At 38.8% G+C, this 20,844-nt stretch overlaps 1 protein-coding gene across 2 annotated transcripts in view; it reads left to right on the top strand.

Annotated features, from left to right (window-relative positions):
- The first annotated feature begins 143 nt into the window (after positions 1 to 143).
- Positions 144 to 20,844, top strand: part of slc4a2b (solute carrier family 4 member 2b) — a 55,850-nt gene continuing 35,149 nt past the window's right edge. Inside the window, exons 1-3 of one of the 2 annotated variants that reach the window (XM_059326606.1) lie at positions 144 to 353; positions 10,034 to 10,112; positions 16,898 to 17,069. In XM_059326606.1, the coding sequence (XP_059182589.1) occupies positions 17,010 to 17,069 (60 nt within the window). In that variant the 5' untranslated portion in view covers positions 144 to 353; positions 10,034 to 10,112; positions 16,898 to 17,009. Of the gene's footprint in view, positions 354 to 10,033; positions 10,113 to 16,897; positions 17,070 to 20,551; positions 20,698 to 20,844 lie in introns of those variants that run through there. The other variant, XM_059326605.1, reaches the window with a different exon arrangement.

Below are 20,844 nucleotides of genomic sequence, written 5' to 3'. Positions count from 1 at the left end.
CAAAGCGGTTTTAATTTGAATTCTATACCGGAAGTGAAAGTGTTTTTATTTTAGGGATTTGACGCCGGGTGAACAAGTCATTCAGAGAGAGTTTGAGGTGAGTACCAGGCACCGGTGAGTAAATAAGCCACAATGTGTGAGTGATTGTAAGCCGCAGAAGGATTTAGCCTCGTGGAAAAAACGTTTTTTTGCTTTGAAATATCGTTATTTTGAAGGCCAGGAACCGGTCTTTGACTGTTGACTTATTTCCCCGTTGAGACGCGGCATTGACAGCCACTGACTGCCACACATGCATGAAAGTGTCCGCTGCTGCTGGTGGATGACTTCGCTTTGTTCCTCGGCTTGTTGACCAGGTAAAACAGGGGGAAAGTGCTAGAAATGTCCCCGGACTTACAGTTTTGTCGTGGTTTAAGTCTCCTCACAGACTGGTGGGTAGAAAACGGTAATTTTTAACGATAATATTAAAGCGGTTCCTCATCCTAGCAAGCTAGCGGTCACTCCTGACAGCACTGTTGAAATGTGATGGTCATGCTGAGGAGCCGGCTAGTCCACATTTTTTCTTGTCTGTGTTCAATAAGGCATTGTGGAGAAACTGTTACTCATTCATTCATCATTTGTTCCGTCGTTGCTCTCAACAGCAACATGATATCGTCACCCTGTTAAAATAATCGCCTAAGCCATTTTTTCAAGTTTTGCAGGAAACACAAAAAACTTCACCAAAAGTGTAACATATGACATTTATTGATCATTTCACTCAAAAAACATGTAACAAAGGATGGCTATTGGCATAGTAATAACACTGTGTGTGTAAAGTATGTAACTTAAGAGAAATAAATGACTTGGACAATTTTTTGAACATGCCTTTGTGACTTAAGATATGGTAACACTTTATTTTGAAGGTGGCTACATAAGAGTCGCACAAGCCTGTCAGAAACATGACAAGTATCATGAGCATTAATGTTACTTCAAAGTGTCATTAATGTTCATGACACATCCCATGTCATGTTTATGACACGCTCATGTCACTCTTATGTAGACACCTTCAAAATAAAGTGTTGCCATATCTTGCTTAAGTCACAAAGGCATGTTCAAAAAATTGCCTAAGCCACATTTTATTTTGACTTGGGCATAATAAATCTGCTTAAGTCACACACTTGACATAGGCCATTATCTTAAAGTGGTAAAATCACATGATCTGATCAACTGAGGATGTAGGTGATTTTACCATAGGTGGCCGGCGTCATGAGGAGATGATTTAGGCAAAAAAATCAAATTTGACAAAAAATGACTTAGGCGATTATTTTAACAGTGTGATGAGATGTCTTCAGTCTCTCAGTACATAGGGTGATTTTACTATTAAAAAGCTGTCATTGTCAGGTGAATTCAAGAGAAATAAGCATATTTAATTGATTTTTGCTCATTTGTACCTGAGCATAGCCTGCAAAGTGCATGGATAGTGATATAAGTCTAAGTTTAAAGTTATATTCATTAACTATGAATCTGTTTTCTTCAGTTTTCTTGAGAAATAGTGAAAAAATATCCACTGCAAGGTCTCAAAGAGGAAGGGGGCAAACATCTGACATCTCACATTGAGAAGCATTAATGCCAATTGTTTTCAATTTAGAGTTGCAACTAGACAACTGTCATTTACACTTTCAAATTATTCTTTTAAAAAGATAGACATACATAGTATTGAGTATGATCATATGTCATATTTATTTAGGAATGTAAGGCCATATGGTTAAAAATGTAATATTTTGCTGATCCTGCTTTTAATTTTTTGGTAATTCAAAGCTTATTTCAATTGATTTAGAATTGAAATCATAGCAAACCCAGCAGCAAGGATTAGCCGATTAGTCGATAAATCGAAAAATAATCACAAACTATTTTGATTACCTTGAAAGTACTTTTTTTAATGCAAAAAAGGCAGAAAATGCTGTTTTAGCCCACCAAATATGTATATTTCCATTTTTTCTTTTTTAAGGCATATAAAACTGAATATCCTTTAATTTACTACCAAAATAACAAGACATTTAAAGATATTGACTTTGAAACGAGGATGGACATATTTCATGAAAGAAAACAGTAGGCAGTGTAATCACTAATGAAACTAATGGTTATTTGCAGCTTATTATTTTGTCAATTAACTAATCGATTAATAGGCGAGTTGTATTTTTATCTATCCTAATGTTTCCCATGGATTCTTTGCAGGAAACCACAGGTTTCATCTCACTGACCTCCATTTGAGGTTTTTGTTCTTTGCTTCTATTGTTCAATAGATCTGTATATAGAAGTGGAGCACACTAATGAGGGAGCATAATATATAGCTCCTAATGACAACTGGCTATAAGAACTGAGGCTCAGGATGATTCTGAAAAATGATTATTTTTACTGATATTGAAAGTATGCTATGCTTATTGGACGGAATGATACTTTTTGCATCATGTGCTTTTTTTTTACTGCAGACATTTTGACACAGGTGAAAGTAATGACATTAATTGCTGCAGTAAAATGATTTCTGGAACGGAGCCATGGTTGTGTCATGAGTTCCATGTGTGATTTTCACAGCTGTGACAAGTCTAAGCGTCTGCTTTGAAAAACAGGATTAGTGGTTGACAGAGTTATGACAGGGATGTGGAGAAAAAGAGGTGATGCTAATAAAGAAAACATGTCAATCAAATCAAAATTAGAGCTAAAGAAGTTTATCTTCCTCTCGAGTTCAGTGTAGAGATGCATGTTTGTGTGTAAAAACAGTTTAATGCATAAAATCCCTGTACATTTGTGTACCAAGGACCAATTTCAAATCCTCTCCAGGACCTTTAAGGTCTCTGCACAGCAGTTTGCAGATCATGGTCCCAAATCTGTTTCTGTCACGGGTAATGGATGCGAGGACATGCCCTCTGGCAGGATGGAGGAAGGATGTGTCTCTTCTGCTGACTCACCAGTATCACCTTCATGTGCACTCCAGGTTACTCGAGGAGATATTTTACTTTGATGTAAAGCCGAGACACACAGGATAAAGCGATTATCTTTTCCTAGAGATTATTAAACTTAAGTAAATCAAACCACCATGACGCCTTTGTCTTACAAAGTGCTTCAAGGACTTGTACAGTAGTGGAATTAGAAATGTTTGTCTCTGTGAATCTGACCTTGTTCGATCTGTGCTCTCAAATTCCAGAGCAGTTCGGCTTCCTTTTTTCTTTTCTTTTTTTTTTTTTGTCGTATAATCCTGCAGTGCTCAAACACATCAGATAGATCCATCTTATCTGCAGGATCACAGCCTCAGCTTTTATTTGTTTTCCTTCGCCTCAGTGGAGTATGTCAAACAGAGTCCTTGCAAACTGATTTGTGACAACAATGGCGTGTTTTGCCGGAGAAAAAAATGTCACAGCACAAACAGTTTGAGCAGAGTGTCTCCACATTCCTGTCGTGAATTGCTTGGTCATGCAGAAGACAAGGAAGGAAAAGAGGTTGATAAAAAGCTTTTTTTATATCGGCCCCCTCGGCTCTTCGTGTTTATTTTACCTTCCCCTCTGCAGATAAACAGAGCCAGCATTTTATTAAACACATCAGGCCTTAAATTCTGTCTTAACCTAAACTAAACACCATTATTAAGGTCTGTTTACTATTAGAAATTGTTGAGTCACATCATTGTCTATAATTTAGTTTGCTTGCTTGGCCGTTACTGTGCTCAAGTTGCATTTAATTCCAATTAAAAGCTTTGCCAGGACACCTTGGAACGTGCATAGTTTGGGCAACCATCCTCTCACATTAACCCCGTTAAGCGGTCTTGAGTTTGTCCTCGCTTTGGAGCATCTAATTATACACTCAACTGCAGAAGACTTAATCAGGCACCCTTGCCACCCTCCCCTCGTCCTCCTTAGCTGCTGTCATCCTTTCCCATGTGGATATAAGTTTATATTCTCATGCCTTTTCTCAGTCTGCACAAGCAGAGGTCTATACTTATGTTGTTTCCCAGGAAATGGATAAATGGCTGAATTGTATTTGAGGTTTTTAAGCCTTTGTTTTGAGTCTGGGAGCCCGGGAGATCTTTTATTCCCCTCCCAGTCTGAGTCTCATGAGAGTAAATACAGTTATTACAAGTGCACTGGGTCAAAGCTCCGCAATTACTGTGTTTCTGTGAGAATTTGGCTTTATCTTTTGTGCAGCTGGTGCAACCTGAGCAGCCATGGATGCAGTTTTTACATGAAAGTGCCACACCCTAACACTTCAGGAGCTGGACAGGACCAGTTGCTGGTGACTGTGCAGTACACTGTCCAGCAGAGGGGAAATAATGACTCATTAAATTTTCTGTTTTGTCCACTTTGCAGCACTGTTGTGTATACAGCAGGCTGTGGCCAACCATTTAGCTTTTCCCTTTTAATTTCATTTTTCCGCCTCAGTCTTTTTTGATAGATGTTTTATTCCTTTGGGTGATACACCACAGTGTTATAATCCCCTTTCAGACATTATGATTTAATAGAGTTTACAGGAATTGAAGCATCACATTAAGTCTCCATCTTACAGTCTGACTGATCTGATCGATCTTGAGGCTGATACCACATTTGAGACTTGAAAGCATAAATTCACTGTACATTACCTGACCAGCACAAAATGACAGGCTAGCGTGTGAATATAATGGAGCATGTAGCAGCTACAGAGACGCATATTTCCCCCAGGAGCCAAAAGAAGAGAGGATTTTGTATTTGCTCCATCCTCTTCTTGTGGACTTGATATCTCAAGAACATCTGGAGGGAATTTCTTCAAAATTTGGTCCAAAATTCAACTTTGACTCAAGAATAAAGTGATAAGAGCTGCTGGTCAAAGTCCAAGGTCACTGTGACGTAACAAAACACATTTTTGGCCATAACTGAAGAATTCATATGCTAATAACGTCAAAATTTCACACAAATGTCTAATAAAAGTCTGATAAAATAAAGTGATTACATTTTATTTCCAAAAGGTCAAAGGACAACTGCACTGCAACATCATATTATTCCGCAAATAAATCACACTTTCATGGCCATTATTCAGCATCATAAGTCAGGAACAGAAGGGAGATTGTGAGCATATTTCACATTTGGTCGGATACTGAATGTGTGACACTGATGCTGCATTCACATGGAATCAGGCAGACGGTAGACGGCAGAAGGACAAAATCTTCTGGAAGGCACCAGAAAAACACAAACAAACAGTCTGATAGAATGTCAGGACACATGACCATATGATGCGATGATGATGGCGTATTATTTACACATGGAAAGAATGGAATAAATTGTAGAAAAGTAGGTTTTTAAATAATAACTCAGATTGCACATTTTCTATTTGTGTGAGGGAGTTATGTAACATCTGGTTGTAAATTCTGTCACAGAAAATATTTCAACTTTGGACGGCAATGTGTTCTCTTGTTGCCAGGCCTCACTGAATTTACCATCCTGCCCTCTAAAATGATGTCTGGTTTTCCGTCTGCCTGATTTAATATGAATGCAGCATAATCATGATTTCCACCTTGAAAATATGAAATTCCTTAGTAAGTATACAGTCATGGAAAAAAAATATTAGACCACCCTTGTTTTCTTCAATTTCTTGTTCATTTTAATGCTTGGTACAAAGGTACATTTGTTTGGACAAACGTAATGATAAGAACAAAAATGGCTCATAAAAGTTTAATTTAAGAGCTGAATTTTAGCCATTTTCCATGGTGTTCTTGATTATGATTTTGGTTATTTTCAAGAAAACCATGGAAAATGGCCAGATATCAGCTCTTAAATTAAACTCTTATCTTACTTTCTTACTCTATCAAATGTCTGGAAAGACATGGAGGTAAAATGTAACTTGACTAGTTAGCTTTGACTCAAACTTCAAACAAAAAGGAAATAAAGGATAAACGATGCTTGAATTTGAATTTTCCATGACCTCTTCGTCAGCTCGCATTAATAGCTCTCCCAACTATTCTGTCTCCCTCTTGATTATGAACCTTTCATATTCTAAAACACTGGTATGACTTCTGCAAGCAGTAAAAATGTTTCCACATGACATTTGTTTCCATATTAGAATACGTATTGGCCTCCCACAATACTTTGTAACCCTCCTCAAGGTATAAAAATACTTGAGTGGTGATTGCTTTTTCTTTTCTAGAGTGGAGGACAATGGGCTGGCATTATATAAACTGTCAGGATTTAGTTGCCTCCTCTATCCCTCTTCACCCTAAAGACAGGTGCTGTCTGAGCTGTAAGCACAGCCGCTGCTGGCTGAAGCCTCCGACGGGACAAAAGAGCCAGATAAAGATGGGCATACATTGACTGAGAGCAGCTGTCAGCTCTGTGAGACTGGAAGTGTTCCAGTGACTGTGTGCACATAACTTAGCACAGTCATGTTGAAGTGCTGGACCCTGCCAAACACTGGGTGAAGCTTGTGTGGCCGCTGGGCTGTGAAGAGCAGAGCAGGGAGGCCGAGACGTCTGCGTGTTGAAAGAGGAGGTGGACTTCTAAACTGCTGAGCTATTTCGGGCTAAAACACTCAGAGGCAACAGAGACACAGCCAACAACGTACACTGCCGCCAAATCCCCATAGAGATCCACAAACAGGGCAGTGATATACAGCTACATTGGGGTCAGCCTTTGCATTGCCAAGCTGCACAGGAGAGTTGAGTGGTGGGGAGCACTTAGCAGTGTTCTGGTGAGTTTCTGTCAATTCAAGTTTTGGACATTTGCTGCAGAGTTTTTGCTTGCACCTGTTGAAACGTTAAAGTAAACAGTTTGTCCTGGGTTGACCACTTTAGTGTGTTTTCTTAATGTCTAGGACTATTGCCTCGCAGACTTGTTTAAGACCTGAAGGGAGAGAAGAATAACAGGATGCTGGAGGGAGAATTTCCGACTTGTCTTAACACTTTGTATAAAAGTGAGAAAAACTCAAGTCGGGATTTTATTGTGTAAAAATTCTTGTTAAATGCTATTTTTATGTCTTTATTTCTTTGCAGCAGACAAAACATGTTTTAAAATGTGCACAAGATGGTTTGGATGCAGCACAAATTGCTTTATTTCACCACATTTGGCAATAAAAATTGGTGACAGTAAATTGAACCTGAAAATTGGCTCAATAACTTAATTTAAAATGTGACAGCAAGAATGAGGACAATGTTTCTATTCTGTGCTCGTGTTGTCTAACATGCATATCGTCTGTTGGTCATGGTTAAGAAAAAGTTGTGAATCGACCTTGCACGCATGAAGTCACGGCTCATAATATGGTTGACCACAGTGGATAATGCTATTATTAGCACGCAGTTGGGATTGAGGAAAGCCCCAGGCTTTGAAGTGAACTTCAATTTTAGCTGCTTGTGGCTTTGACTTTGTTTCTCTTCCCCGCAAGACATGCATGTGACTCCACAGTGATCCCTCGTCCCCGGGGACAAACAATTATATCTCATGCGCGCGTGCACTCACTCAGGTTCCTCCTGAGGTTGGGTATTTCTTTAGCCCTAAGGCTCATATAAGCTCATGTGGAATGCAGCGCTTGATTATTTGGCGAACGGGTAAGCAACTTGCTTAAATCACAGGACTGTTCTTTGTTCGCTGCAAAACACAATTAATCTGGCGGCTTTTATGACTTTAGGTGGGATTAATTGTGTAATAGTGTTGATTCCTCCATGACATGACAAGTTTATTTTTCCATTGCCAAATACACTAAGAACCTGTGAGTGCATTTCAAAGAGAGTTTACCCCCCAAACTGGCCAATTTTTACCACTACAAGCATTTAGTCCAGGTGAACCCCAACAAAAATAATTAAACTTGATGGACAGACTTAAGAGCAGTGTGGAAATGTCTGCATCCGCAATTATTAGTTAATAATTAAAGACATATCAAGCAACACGTCATTGCTTTCCCATTCATTTATGCACACATTAACAGATGAATAAACATCCTGTGCAAATTTATAAACATGCAGAAAAACATCAAGTTCTGAAGTTGTGCACCAGATTTATTTAGAACTTGACCTACACAATGCCAGTAATCATTGTCGGTGCTTATTTCAGAATATCAATTACTAATTCACCTTATAACTGATACTCAGGGGCTTCCTGGCTTAGTCGCAATGCCCTTACTGAGAAGTCAAGTTGCCCAATGTTCTTAAGAAAGCCAGTACATAATGACTCACTCTCTGGTGTGCAGTCTCTATTATTTGGACTCAGAGACGTCATTCAGTTGCTTGTTTGCGGTGCTGAACCAGGCTTTTGTGGCAAACCCTTTCATGCAACCCCTTTGATTTTTAATGTCGAAATCCTTTTCTTTAGCAGCTGGTCACTTATTGTCTATGTGTTGCAACATTCATTTCTGTCACCTCTGTGGATTAAGAAAGAGATTGTAACAGAGGTGGTTTCCACATGGGAACCACTGTGTGTAATCCTGGTGTGATTAAAGGACCGTGCATTGTTTTTGCATGTTATGGCCTAAATTTGACTGCCAAAAGCATTGTCGCTTTTCCAAAGCACCTTTTCTTTATGACATTTAAATGCATTTTTAGCCATGCTTGCAATATGGCTCTTTGGATGGCAATGCCAGTTGGTCAGTCAAAAACTGCAGTTTGATTCGGAAAATTATATTCGATTCAGAATTAAATATGTTAATAATCTGATGGATTGCTATGTTTTTCATACAGACATTCATGGTCCTCAGGCAATGTACCTTAAACACTTTGGAGATCCCCTGACTTTTCCCTCTAGTGCCACCGTGAGGACATTTGTGGTTTTGAATTGGATGGATTACCATTAAATTTAATGCACATATTCATGATGCCTTTATGATGAATAGTAGTTGATTTCCCAACTGTCATGCAGCGCCACATCACCACCAAATACTTCGGTTTATGATCAAATACCTGCAAAGCTATTGACAGTACCATCAATCCCAGCTGTACTTTGTGAGTAGTGATAATTAGCAAATGCCAGCACACTAAATTAAGAAGGTGAAGATACTAAACATATAGGGTGCGTTCCAATACCCACACTACCATACAATTTCAAATTCAAAATTGCCTTATTTATCCCCGAAGAGAAATTCAGTCTATTAGCTCTTGAAGAATGAGACAGCCACTGCTGTTTTTTTGGTCGATAAAGGTTTTGTATAGCGGATGATCTGGGTATTTCAAGATGGCCTCGAACATCTTGGCATTGCTTCTCTCCACCACCTCCTCCAGTGTGTCCAACCTGGCTCCAGTTTAGCATGCTAGACTAGAATTTAGTATGTTCCAAAACATAAGATGTCAAATGTAGTACGCCAAAAATACCAGGATGTCCCACTACATCCAGTCCATAGATATTTAAGAGAACAGGATACAGTATTAGACGCTGGTTCCTGTTCATTCATATAAAAGTTGCTAAGTGGCATTTGAGGCCAAAAACTGACTTTTGTGCATTAAATTGTCTGGATGTATATGGCTTTTACTGCATCTAAGGAGAACAAATTTCTATCACACAAAGTTATGTTGTTTTATTTTTCAAACTCACACTGGACTGCAAGAAATATTTAAATCAACTGAGGAAAATCACTCTTTAGTGGAACTGGTCACATGCAGAAGAAATTTGCAACCAGTGACGAGGAGTTGCAGGTAGACAATGCTTTGCTTTAAGAAGTTACAACACAAACAGGTGGGAAACTCACAAACTCTCAAGTGCACTGTTATGGTTCGTTAGAGACACATATTGATCATGGGGGTTGACTTTCCACCTTAAGCTTGTGGTCATTTATGTGTGTGAGTGGCAGACAGACAGATATGTGTGTCTGGGCAGCAGCCTCTGACTCAGTGTTGAATGGGTCCTGGAGTCACATGGCTACTTGTCAGCAGGCTGGAGGAGGAAACATAATCCTGAGGAGGAAGGCTGCTGCTATCAGTCCGTGCATGTTGGTGTGAGAGAGCACTCAGCTCGCCGAGAGGCCGGACCGCACATGATCGCCTCCACATCTCTAACTCTGCTTTCTTTTGTCTCCCTATCTCTCTTTTCCCCCTCTGTTTGTTTTTGCCCTGCACTCTGACCAGCCCCGGGTCTCTCTTCACAGCAGAGTTCAGAATTGCACTACAATGTCTGCGGTGGCTTCTCTGCTGTGAGCACTCAAAGGTACAGTACATTTATGGATCTTTTTTTTGTATTTCTTGATCGTTTGTCATGTTTCCAGGTTGTCTTTTTTTGTCAGAATGTCATTTTATACTGCTTGTTGTTTCTATATTAATTTAAATGTGTGTTTAATTCATTTTTATGTGTATTAGCCCTCAATTGGGTGACCAGAGCTGTTGTTTTTCAGGTTTTATTGAAAGATTATCCCTGTTTAAAAAAGCATAGCACGAACAATTGTAAACAAATCCTTCTTATTACAGCAGAAAATGGCCTCAAACAAGCCACTATGGGCCCACTTGAGTTTTAGAGGCACAAACATGCTCTCCCACTCTTATAATCCCTAAGTTAGAGCCTTTAAAGGCCATGTTTTTGAGAAATGATGGCCCTCTAAATGCGGCGGTCGAATCAGAATTGACCATTTGAAGCTACATAAAACAGACTTTATTTTCTCAAGTGTTTGTCTTTCTGTTCCCATAAACCCCACTCTGTTTGACCCATTTGTGTTTATCATGCACATTTCTTTGCATGTGTCTCAAACAGGTGATAATGCTGTTGATCCTGTAATTTCATAGCAGCGTTCAGAATGTTAGAGAGATAAAACATTAAGGCCACACGTTATCTTCATGTCACTGCAACACAATCAGTGTTTCAGGGAAAGCAATGTCTTTAAACATTCATTGTCTGCTAAAAGGAAGCAAATGAGTCACAAGCCCAGTTCTCTAATGAAACCTTAAACCCTTTCCTCCCTGTCATTGTCCTGCTTTTATAAGTACAGGCCTGTGTGTTGGTTGAGGTTTGGACATTGCGATCAAGCTGCTATTTCTGCACAGGCATTTTTATTGGCAGTTTTTGTATTTTATTGAACTGTTCTTTAATTATGCCCTTTTTCGATAGAATTTGTAGATGAGCGTGCAGTCTGTGGTCGACACTCACGTGCCAAGCTGCCTGATAGAAGCCCAGCCCGGCCGGGCGTCCTGGCAGATCACTGGGTTAGGACACGTGTGGGCTTGTTTCGTGAGTTCAAGTCCGGCTCATAACCTCTGTCCTGTCGTCTGGCTGTCTCGCTCCTTTCCCTTAATGTCATTATAAGGAGGAGGCAGAGAAATGTTAACCTTTAGGTCTATCTTTAACCCCAAAGGTTAAGGAGATTATAGTGAAAGATGCTGAAGAAAAAAATTGCCATTTTTTGAAATACAGAAAGTTGAGGTGGTCAGTATGCTGACTCATCACTCCTCCAGGCTCCGAATGCAGAGCTGTCCTCTGAATGTCGGAGTGTCCCCACTCGTTCCTTACTTTTAAAGGACCCCCTCCACTCACAAATGCCTGACCTCGACTATACTGACTCGTATCTGTGCAAGGTGGTGAGGTGTTTAAACCTTCCTCCACTGAGAGGGGAGATGTAATCAAATTAGGTGCAAACAGATTTGGGATGATACAACTTTGAAATCCAATCAAAAGCCAAAAAAACCAACCTGAACCCTCCAGTGCAGGGCGGACTTGTCAGTACAGAGAGCGAAACACACTGTAACCTTGTAGCAGATATTATTGTACGTTTCTTAACCACTAATGCTGTTTGCCGCTGTCAGCTACAAGCTAACCAAAAACAACAACAACATTTTAAAATTGCTTACCACCCTCAGCATTCTGATAAGTCTGCTAGTTGCCAATTTTGGTGCACAACCGAATGTAGACTGTGGGGTTAAACCTGCTATTGGCTGCCTATTTTAGACGTAATTCTCCTTCCCCTTCCGCTCCTTCTATTTTGCAGCGAAACCTTCACTTAAAGCTGAAGCGTTTCTTCCCTTATCCCAGAATGACAATGGGTGCTGCTGGACCTTTCTGGTGATGCAAGTGAATCTCTAGCGGGAGCTATCTTGATGTGCACTGCTATTTCACCGGTCAACCAAATTCAGAATTTCTCAATAACGGAGAAAGATAGATGTGCTTCCAGCCCCATTTCAGAGATTATGAGGAAAAAACATGTTAAACTAAATTTTTTTCCTAATTTAATAATGCAGAGAACCAAAAAAAAAAAAAAAAGACCTTAAATCTCTCAAATTTTGAAAAAAAGATGCCAGACCAATGTCTGACTCTTTTTCCTCACTTTTTATTTTCATTTCCCCTAAAAGATGTCTGTTATGTGCCTCATATTACAAATAAAAGGAAACAAATGACTGTTTTCAGGACAATGACCATTTCAGGAGTGAGCAGGACATTTTAATCAATAATGGAAATTTAAAACATACCAAAGGAACTTTGTCAGGTATTTTTGTGGTCTGTGTGGGAGAGATGAGTCACTGCCAAGTGCATACCATCTTAATACTGACACACAGTCATTGACTTATCACCTTCATCTGTTAACATTTTAATGATATTCAGATAAATTTTTCATTAGATCAAATTGTGGTTGGAGTTAAAGGGAATTTTAAGAATCATTGCCGTGTTATTTCAGAAACAGTAAATACAAGGTTACTCACTATCAGCTGTCAAGTCACTCAAAAGGGAAATATGATGCACTTTGACCTACATACAGAAGAGCTGTTTTAAGTCTCATGATGCCATCCTTTTGAAAGAGTTGATTATTTGGCTTCCATTTAATTCAAACAGATAGCTGTATTTATTTTCTCTCTCTGTAGATTCCTCAGTCAAAGGTAGTGTCTTTGCACATGTACCCTCATTATATTTTCTCTGTAGGCAGAAGTGACAGCTTGTTATGCTGTGACAAGTTAACCTAAAGTGTCACAAGGTAGACATTAAGACATTGTAGTAACCCAGATTATCTTTGTCATATATGTCCGGTCCAAGCACAGTTTTTGAGTTAACTATTTCCAAAGTCTGACCCAGTAAAAGAATCCCAAAGTGCCCTGTTTCTATTTTTTTTTAATACAGCTCCTCCTCACCTTCTTCCTGTTTTCATACTTACTTCCTCCCAGAAGGATAGTTTTCCCAAAGCTCCGCGTGCACACATTTAGGGCTGTGACTAAATCTTACATGGAAAAATGTAGGGAAAAACACTCATCATCGCTTTTTTAGGAACAGCTTGCAAGGTACTGAGCCTGTGGATGATTCTGGAAAGACATGATGAACTTCTTCCAGGGGAAACACAGAGCATCTTGTCCTCACTTCCTCTTGCACCGTCAGCATGTCCCTTTTTTGTCATTTCAGCTATTACACACTAACAACCAGTTCCTTTTAATGCAGTCCTCTGACTGATTGTACCTGATTGCAGACGAGAACATTTAGATTATTGGGAACCATGCTTAAAAATCAAAATCAACTTGTTTGCCATGACAGTTGTAGCTGGCATTATTGTTTTTTTTCTAATGATCCTTATTGTTATCTGTATTATTGCAGCCATGCCCTGAGGTAGATAAGCTTGTTCCCATGCTTTGAGCTCAGGATCCCAGGGTTCTGTAACTTTATCCCTGTGTAGCCAGCCCGGCCTCTTCCACAGTGGTGGGGTCTCGATTTACTGAGAAAGTAATCTTCAAACACACCCAGGCTATAACCAATAGACTCCTTTATCGCCCCTACTGCACGGTTTACAAACAAGTTAAAGTTGTTATTCTGAATAGAACAGCTGCTTTTATGGAATTAACATTTGGGGCAGTGATTACCATCTTGGCAGTGCAGACAAAAAGCATTGCCAAAATATTGTGTGGTTTGCCCAGTGTCTCAGATTCAGGTCTCTTTGGCAGGAGATGTTTTCGCTTAATAGTATTTAACTACAAGTTCACACTGTCCAGCTCACAAATACTTCAACACAGCATGTAATCTCTTGTCTTTTGATTGTTCTGTAGTGAAATACACCTCTTAGAAACTGCTCGCCATCAACAAGGTCAATGATTTGATTGCAGGGAGGCTTATCGTTGTTGTTTTTTTTGTCTGCTGTCAGAGAGCCAGAACATGATTTCTCACTGTGACACTGAAAAGTAAACCAAAAGAGGGCCCTCCTCTGCTTTAAGACTGAAGTAAAACCGCTGTTCTTTTAACAAGGCTGCCATTGAGGAGTTTCCTGAAAAGTCTTCCGCAGATGGGGACTACCTCGGTCCCCTTTCAGATGTAAAACAAAGGATTGTGTTGTTTGCTTCAACTAATTTGGATATAAATGTTTAGCTTTACAACCCCAATTCCCCCAAAGTTAGGATGCTGTGTAAAGCATGAATATGTTTCCAAAAAACTACATTTCCCTAGTTTGAGCATTAGATATCTTTGTACTGTTTTCAATTTAATGTAAGCTGCAAAAGGTTTTTTATCACGTATTTCAGAGAGTCCCAAATTTTTCAGAATCCGGGTTACACATCCTCAGTTTCATTTGGATAATACCAATTTAAACTATTTTCCAAATTCATGCAAATGTCAGCTGATCTCTGAAGCCTAACAATGAAGTTTAATTTTATAAAGAACTAGGGCTTTAAGAAACAAGTTTCTTGATTGATCCATTTTTCTGGTCTGACTTTAAAACAGGGAAATACAAATCATTTCCACTTTTTTCTAAACACCCATTTGACATATTGAAATGTATTGTTTTGATGCACTTATACTCTGAAACCCCAGAATTGTCATATATATATATATATATATATATTCACATTTAAGGAGACAAATCTTGTTTTGGGCATTTTTTTATTAAAAAGATGACTGAAACGATGAATTAATGATGAAAATAGCTGCTCTATCTCCGCATTTTCTCTGGCTTGAGTGCCTGTAGTTAGTGGGGGGTTTGAGGGTCCTTCTCTAAGAAAAGTTGTACATTTTTAATTTTAAAAAATAAGCAATTTCACGTCACTTTGGACCATAATTATAAATTATAAGTGAACCGCAAATCAAACACATAAAACTTGCTAGAGAAGTCCACTGGGGACCAACTATGACCATAAGACCTAGGAAAAGTAATTTAACATTAATTAAGGTCAGGCACCTAAACCTTATAATGGTAGGGAAACCCCTGATCAAGGATCTATATTTCTTTGTAAACAAGAGACTTCTCCCGGACAGCTTATTTTATCTCCTTTAGCATTTTGTACCGACTCTGCAAAGCTCTCCTGGTGTTTTTTTATGAGCTCCTCTGGTCGACTGATTTCTAATTCCCCTCTGCATTCCTGTGGTTGCACGTCGTATAAGAAGGCGACTCGAGAGTGACGGAAGTTGAGGTTAGCGGAGGCTCGTGCCGCCTGCTTATCAAGGGTCCTCTGCACAGTAGCACTACGTTATCTGGCCCTTATCTGACTTTAATGGTTAATAACCTTGAATGGCAGTGAGGAAGTGCTGCAGGGCTTTAAATCAAAAATTGTATAAATGAAAATAGATGGGGTGTCACTATTTGCAAAAGCCAGTGCTAAATACTTCCACCATTGTGGCCTCAAGTATAATGTAGTTTCCACTTCATTAAAATGACATTCACTTTCTAAAGTGGCTCTGGTGACTGAAAGGTACTTGAGGGGCTTCCAGGAAATCCTGAAACTGTTTCTCTTTAGTGTAGTCGTCCAGTGAAGCTTTGTGTTTTCTATTTTGCTGGCTGTGCACTTCAGCACATGCAAAAAAGTCAGCACTTTATGAGGGTTAAAGTGCATGTTAGCACTGTCATTGTGAGTATGTTGGCATTAGCCTTTAGCTCAAAGCAATTCTGTGCAAGTGTAAAGTGTCACGGAGGTGCAAACATGGCTGAAAACTGCTGATGCAGTTTAAGAACTGAAAGGAAGATAACATCTCAAAGCCGTTTATTATTTGGTTGCAAATGTATTACAGGAAGGAAATTACTGATATCTGTAGATATCCACCGGCATTTTGGTACATTCTGTAGTTTTCCTGATGGTGGTTTGCCAGTCCTGTGCTGCAGCAGTCTTATCATGTATTGGTTTGTTGCTAGAACTTTTTGTCTTCAACACATCCTTATTTTGGTGTGCTTGTATGTTAGGCAATGGAACAGTGCTCTGTTTTCCTAAAACAACAAGTTTGTGTCTGTTTAGAGGAGGGATGGGAATAATTAATCGATGCTCGATTAATGGTAGTTAAGAATTTGGTCGATCACGTGGAATTTTTAATCGATCTGTGTATTTTTTTATTTTCATTTTAGCTATGACTGCGTATCAGAACTCACTGAACTGAAACACAACCGAGCGTTCAGTTCTGCGGCCGTACATCAATAAACCAATGAGCTGAAAATTAAGTTGATAAGGCTACAGTTTGCAAATGGAAACTTGCTAGCATGAATTACTAGGTTTAATTTTATCCATTATTATCCTAAACTTATTTAAATACAAAATATGAAAGATTCTGTGAAAACTAACCTCATGCCTCTTCGGGGTCTAAAACATTGAACTCCTTGACGTTATCTTTACAGTTTAATCTCACTTGAGTTAGTTTTACGATCGACAGGAAGTCTCTTTTTGTGCTTTCAAAATAAAAGCGTCCATTATCAAAAGGCTTTTGCATTGTACTGTATATATTTTTTATTTTATTTTTTTTATTTTGCCCATGTATGCATGTTTTATACATACTCCAGTATGTATAAAATGGCAATTAATTGATTAATTGATCATTTGAGAATCATATTTCTATTGAAAATTGGAGGGTGGTGTATTACGAGTTTGTCAAGTAAAATCAGTATTTCATTTAAAATCTAATATGCTCGAGTAAAGAGCCCAAACACTTTAAACACACTGCTGTTATTATACCTTCTGACTGGTTAATATTCAGGGATTACTGGACCACAGCTACAGTATTTCAGTATGTTATAAATCTCCTTCTTTATCTGGACTAACCCCCGGATCTGTATCTGTCTCCAGGTTATGCTGCCCAAAAGCTGTCTGAGTCCCAGTGAGAAAGAGAAGGGCTAAAGCCGCACCGATCCAGACCAGCTTTCCACAGCCTCTCCAGCAGCGATTCCACTGCTGAGCCATGAGCAACCCCGGCGCTCCCAACCAGATTACAGATGCCGTGGCATCGGTTATTCACAGTGTAAGTCCACATACAGAAAAGCTTCTGTCTGTCGTCTCCTGTCATGTCAGGCTGTAACCTTGTTGACCACATGATAAAACACATGAGGCTTAGTTGGTGACACTTGTGACAAACCAGGTTAAATGCTATTCAGAGGGTTGACGACGCTTGCAATTAGAATTTTATTGTCTTTCTCATGCATGAAATTTCAGCTATTCAGCGTGAAACTTTCCCTCTACTTCATTTCATATTCTCCCTGAGCTGGATTTATGCTGCATCAGCTCCCTCAGTCCTCTCTGGCATTACAGTGTGTATTTTGGACAGTGCTGTTCCCTCCAGAGCTATGTGTGTACAAATCCAGTCACAACTTTGTGCCAATTTCCTGGCAACATAGAGTACTTCTGACTGCAAAAATAAAAATGTTCAGAATAGTTCAACAACACTTTAGAGAGCTGCTCCTGTTGAATTTCCCTTTTCATTAGAGCACTGGAGAATGTGGACGGTTCCACAACTGAAACGGGTTTCCTTCCTCTTTTCTTAAAGTTGATAAGTTGGCAGTGTCTGGGAAAGCTAAAATAATATTGGCGTATAATGAAAAACATATTTGCATGGCTGCTGGTGGGGTTGATGTAATAAACATGCCGCCTGGAGGAAACTGGTCAGCAGCCAAAGAAAGCTGCATTCCCTGACTCAAGAGGTCCAATCTCAACCAGGTCATTTTAGGATGATTAAGATGCTGCAGCAGAAAATATCACAAGCTTAAAGGGAATACCAAACCTTGAATAGCCTCATATAGTTGGATATTATCAGTTTGCCATGGTTGGTAAATTCCAAGAATTATTATCTTCAGTTTGCATTCCAGGAATTATAAAGATTGCATCTATGTATTGGTTCACTGTATTTACTTGAGTTAAGGATTTACAAAAAAGTCAGCAGCCCAAATTGAAGAGTTTCTGTGCTGTGGGTTGAGTGTGTAGGTGAGTGGAATAAGTGATGTTTATAGCGCAGTGGAAGCAAAAAAAAAAAGTCATAGAGCCCACTTGTCAGACTTCTAAAGGAGGTTTGCCTTTTATCATACTGTTGAGAGAGATTTTTTTGACTTAAAAGCACCCTTTCTTGTTCAAACTGCTCATGGTGTTCATTTGTTCCTCATTGCAACAACAATGTAGGAAATGCTTTCCCTTAGCTTTGCATTTCTTATGCCAGCTGTGTGCTGTCAGCTGCTTCCTTTTCCAGTGTTGAACAACTGTGTGACCATGCTGACAACCACTGCATCTAACTGCAACATAAAAGCATCCACTTGTGTTTTTTACCTGGGCATAAACAACATAAGTGCTGTCCAAGTTTGAAATCCAACCCCTCTGGTCCAGGCGGAGAATGCAGAGTATTTAGGAGGTGGAAGTGGATATATGACACTGAACCATGAAAGAAGAGCAGAGACACAGGGGGCCATGGCTTTAAATACTTTGCATATTAGTTTTACTATTTGGATGATTTATTTCTTGTTTTATTTTTTGCTTCGATTGCTCTGACAGACATTCAGGAACACGTTATGTCATTTATTTGTCCAACAAAAACAAATATTAGCAGTAGGTCTGGGCGATATTGCAAAAAACTTAAATCCCAATATAGGTAATTTCGTATCTTAATAATGATAAACAGTACTGTGCAAAAGTTAGGCAGGTGTGAAAAAATGCCGGGAAGAATTGATGCTAGATTGACCTAGATTTTTCTTCTGTTCACTCACTTTTCATTTGGTTAATTGATAAAAAAATAAAATATTAACATTTTTGAAAGTGTTCTTATTTTACAGCATTTTTTCACACCTGCCTAAAACTTTTGCACAGTACTGTATACCTCAATATTGCATGTTTTCTGGTAATTTAATAAACTAATAGTTTTTATGCAATAACTACACCAAAAAGCGTATTTTTATACTCCTATGTGAATTAAATACTTGATTAACACTCCAGTTTTGCTTCCATGTGCAAGAATCAGAACTTAAAGAGTCATCTATATGATGAAAACATTGCTGTAGAACAAGGTTTTTTGACATTGAGTATATGCGTTAATTAACTAATTTATTATTTCATGCGCTTTGCAATCAAAATCTAAAGTTTTCGACAAGCCACAACTCCTGGCAACACCTGAGGGTTCGACTAATACCTGGATCAATTATTACAGCCCCATAAGGTTCTAATGCAAAGTAAATGTTGTTTACTACTCCAGTAAGTAGGACGAACCTTAGATACAACAGAACTCTTTGTCTCATCTGTTAGCTAGAAAGCGAACTTTATGATAGCAAGATTCAAAGTCAGTAACATTGTGTATGGTCGACAAACAGGAAATCATTTTATAAACTGAACAACAAGACTAACTAGCTATCAGGCCATGTCATTGTCCCCGGATCAATATCAAGATTTTTATGAACATATGATGCTCTGATGCTCTCTAGCTTGTTAACGAGTTGCAAAAAATTGTTAACGGAAACTTTGAATGCATCCCTGTTACTTATTTCAGATACAGGTTGATGCTATATAGCCAGTGCATTCATTTAGAACAGCTAACAGACATTTAGTTGGTGAATGAATGGACCCCTGCAGCCAATCAGAATCAAGTTATCACCCAGACCATGGTATAAACAGATTTTTATTTTTTAAAATTTTTATTTATTTTTTGAGAAAATAACAATTTGACGTGAGCATATGAAATACAATTCTCATTTTGAATGAAATTTTATTTTTAAATAAAACATTTATATTACTTATGTATGCTTTGCCCCACATCTCTGCACAGTTATTAAAATATGGTAAAATAAGTGCGAAAATACAACATTTAAAGTCCTGTATGATCCAGCGTATACTCAGCTCTGTGAAGTTTCTAAGAAAGCCTTTCGTTCTATAATTACACCCACAAATGTGATTCTTGATGCCCTTTAGCTGTTGACATTGCACAAAACACTGTCTCTAAACAAAATAAAAAAACAATAAGCTGCTGTTACGATTATTTGGCCCATCGTCTTGCAGAACATGGTGCAAATAGCCGTTGCCCCTTTTTTTGTTTGTTTTATAACTTTGTACTTCTTGATCTCTAATGTTCGTAAATACAATCTGCTTAGAATCAGCATGTCTTTATTGCCATTTATAGCCAGTATGACAGTTAACTGCCATAAAACGCATTGAGATTGTGGACTACTATATGACTTTGCTAGAATAAGACTCACCAGCGTGTAGCCTGATGACCAAGAAGCTCACTGAAGATAAAGGTGTTTGCTGTATGACAGTGCCTCAGCGGTTATTGGTTGTTCTCAAATTGGCTCCAGCTCGGTCAAGTTAATTATTATCTCCTTAACAATGTGTGTGTCTGTGTGCGTGTGTGTGTTCAGGGAGAGTTCAGATAATCCTGTTTGGATTTTTAAGGACCAACATTATGAAACTGAGTCTTCTTCCTACCCCCGGAGATCTGCCCCGGTCACGTGACGAGGGCTAACTGAAATGGGAAACTGGTTGTGTTCCATAAAAGTGTCGGACGTTTCTGGCTTTTACTTTTGACATTGGATAAGCAAATATAGTTATCTTGTTGTATTTAAGGCTGCTGCTGCTGCAACACACCTGCGAGTGATGTGATGGACTATCTGTTTTCCTTAAAGGTGAGTTTGTTCAGTAGTAGTTTGTTAATCGAGGACTCACCGTAACGTATTTCTGTGTGTGATATTTCTTATTCTTATCATTCCCAGTCAGTGATTACACATTGGGCAAATAGAGATTTTCTAAGCCTATGTGTAGGCTAACTTTCT

This window comes from Centropristis striata, chromosome 23 (assembly GCF_030273125.1).
Source record: "Centropristis striata isolate RG_2023a ecotype Rhode Island chromosome 23, C.striata_1.0, whole genome shotgun sequence".
NCBI classification, from domain to species: Eukaryota; Metazoa; Chordata; class Actinopteri; order Perciformes; family Serranidae; genus Centropristis; species Centropristis striata.
This window is presented reverse-complemented; position numbering and strand designations above follow the sequence as displayed.